This window comes from Megascapheus bottae, chromosome 1 (assembly GCF_031878675.1).
Source record: "Megascapheus bottae isolate mThoBot1 chromosome 1, mThoBot2.hap1, whole genome shotgun sequence".
NCBI lineage: Eukaryota > Metazoa > Chordata > Mammalia > Rodentia > Geomyidae > Megascapheus > Megascapheus bottae.
This window is the reverse complement of record NC_143509.1, coordinates 31,484,022-31,486,780: the sequence shown is the minus strand read 5'-3', so window position 1 is coordinate 31,486,780 and position 2,759 is coordinate 31,484,022. Positions and strand designations below refer to the sequence as shown.

The window sequence follows — 2,759 nt, the reverse complement described above, 5'->3', positions numbered from 1 at the left end:
AGCAAAAGAAGCTAGGCACAGTGCCCAGGCTCTGAGTTTAAGCACTAAACTTTGCATCCTCTGTGACATATACCATCCCATCTCTTCTCTTTAGCACAAATTCTTAAGATCTTTGAATACGAAGTACTCTTCCCAAAGTTTCTTTATTTTCATCTAAGTTCAGTGCAAGTAGGATTTGACTTGATTTCTTTAACACAAAATTCACCTTCACCCTTCAGCAGCCAAATCTGTGCTCTTCAATTCATGTTACTGATTGTATGTATGCCCGAGTGCATTCGTGGGCCATGAATCAGGACCTAAACACCGCCCCTTACTTTCAAGGCTCACACTCTACAACTAGAGCCAGAGCTCCATTGCTGGCTCTTTGCTGATTTGGAGAAGAGCTTTGGAGACTTTTCTGCCTAAGCTCTACCTCCTAAGCAGCTAGGATTAGAAGCACAAGCCAACCAGCACCCATAACTGACACTGACTGATTTGAGGGTAAGTCACAAATTCATCTAACAAGTCATAGGCGAGGTTAATACAATTGTACTTTGAATGGTACTCTAAAGTTATCCGTCTATTCCCAGCCCTGTTTACCATTTCCACATTCAAAAAAAATAAATATTAGAAATTATCAAAGATGGCAAATATGGCAGCCTGTGTATCAGTGGCACAATATTTAAATCTCAACACACGGTAGGTGGAGGTAGAACAAGACGAAGTCAAAGCTGCATGGAGTACATAGTTCAAGGCCAGCTGGGCAAGCAACACATACAGTGCACTCAAGATGGGAAAAAGCAGTTGGGCAGAGGCAACCCACACATGTGGAGGTAACACACTTGGACTCAGAGCTCAATGGATCCACAATACTCACCACCTCCCCGCTGGGCCCAGAGTCTTCCACGACATGCTCTCCTGGAACTCGAGTGGCAGTACAATAGCTATGTAATGAGGAGCTTTGGATATTGAGTAGGAGGCTACAGGGGCTGAGGAGCTGCCATGTCCCTTCACAGCCCTGGCCAGTCAGGAAGCAAAGCCTAAGAGCCAAGCCAGGCCAGGAGCCATTCTGAGCAGGACTCGGATGCCTCTGACCCTGTGTTGCCCTGCCCTGGGGACAGAAAGAGCTCCTGTCTTCTACATCCAGTCGAGAGGCCAGGCGTGGAGGCAGCCAGGTTGGTGCCCAGGCCCTGATCAATGCTTTGGAAATGGGGTAGGGGTTGTGGGAATTAATGCCTACACTCTAATCACCAGCCCTCCTGTCTACTGTGTGTAGACAAAAATCTCTTGGTACTGACATTAGTGTTTACCTACTCTCACTCTGCTGTCTGATTCTCCAAGAGCACAAAACTTGTTTTTCCTGTAGGACATTAATCCAGCCTTCGTTTTTCTTTTTTGTGATGTTCCTGGGGTTTGAACTTAAGGCATAGCTATGATGTCTTAGCTTTTTTGCTCCAGGCTGGCAGTGTAGGACTTGATTCAGAGCTCCACTCTTGGGTGTTGGGGTGGTTAATTGGTGATAAGAGTCTCATAGACATTGTGATCCTCTTGATCTCTGCCCTCCAAGTAGCACATGTGACGCCCACGTTTCACTTCATCTATTCCAGTAATTTCCAGAGGGAGCATGGAAGTCGTAAACCAGCAGCGATAGCTAGATTCCTTCTTGTGGGACTCACAGATGACCCAGAACTCCAGCCCCTCCTCTTCAGCCTCTTCCTGTCCATGTACCTGATCACCGTGCTCGGGAATCTGCTCATCATCCTGGCCGTCAGCTCTGACCCCCACCTCCACACCCCCATGTACTTCTTCCTGTCCAGTCTTTCCTTCATTGACGTCTGCACCAGCACCACTACCATCCCAAAGGTGCTGGTGAACATTCAGGCCCAGGACCACAGCATCTCCTCTGCTGGGTGCCTTGCCCAAGTCTGCTTTGTCTTGGTTTTTTGTGGGTTAGAAAGTTGTCTCCTTACAATGATGGCCTATGACCGCTATGTGGCCATCTGTCACCCTCTGAGGTACACAGCCATCATGCATCCCCACCTCTGTGTCCTGCTGGTTATAATTTCCCTGCTTGTTATTTCCATGAACGCTTTGCTCCACAGCCGCATGCTGCTGAGATTGTCCTTCTGCACTGACCTTGAACTGCCCCACTTCTTTTGCGAGCTCGTCCAGATCATGCACAAGGCCTGTTCTGACACTTCTATCAATACCATTCTTGTCTACATGGCAACTAGTGCCTTTGCTGGTGTTCCCCTCTTGGGGATTATTTTCTCTTACACCCTGATTGTCTCGTCTGTTTTGAGGATCCCGACCGTGAAGGGAAGAAACAAAGCCATTTCTACCTGTGGGGCTCATCTCTCTGTGGTCACCATATTATATGGGACAGCTTGTGGGTTGTATATGACTAATTCTTCCACTAAAAATATGGTGGCCTCGATGATGTATGTTGTGGTCCCTCAAATGCTGAACCCCTTCATCTATAGTTTGAGGAACAGAGAGATAAAGGATGCCTTGAAGCGGCTCCTCCTTGGGAAGCTTTCTCTGTGATTGTATCAACACTTTGGTTTCAAAAATTAATGAAAATGTAGACATACCAATGAGCCCAAAGACCTGGAATGGTTCATCACCAAGTTCCACACTCGCAAAATGGCAAAATCCAATGATAATATATTACAGTCCCGTTTATGATTTCAATCTGGTCTCCGATATTACCTGCCTCGTTGAGAAACGTTTCCTGTGTGAGCTCAGTCTACACCATCTGTTTTGTTCTTCTAAACCAA

At 46.8% G+C, this 2,759-nt stretch overlaps 1 protein-coding gene across 1 annotated transcript; it reads left to right on the top strand.

Annotated features, from left to right (window-relative positions):
• The first annotated feature begins 1,629 nt into the window (after window positions 1-1,629).
• On the top strand, window positions 1,630-2,526 carry LOC150068857 (olfactory receptor 7G2-like). The gene has a single exon (XM_090342102.1). The coding sequence runs from the start codon at window positions 1,702-1,704 to the stop codon at window positions 2,524-2,526; it is 825 nt and encodes a 274-aa protein (XP_090198228.1). The 5' UTR covers window positions 1,630-1,701.
• Window positions 2,527-2,759: the final 233 nt, after the last annotated feature.

Coding starts and splice junctions, on each gene's coding strand:
- LOC150068857 (XM_090342102.1), top strand. CDS start 1,702: ATGTACCTGATCACCGTGCTCGGGAATCTGCTCATCATCCTGGCCGTC.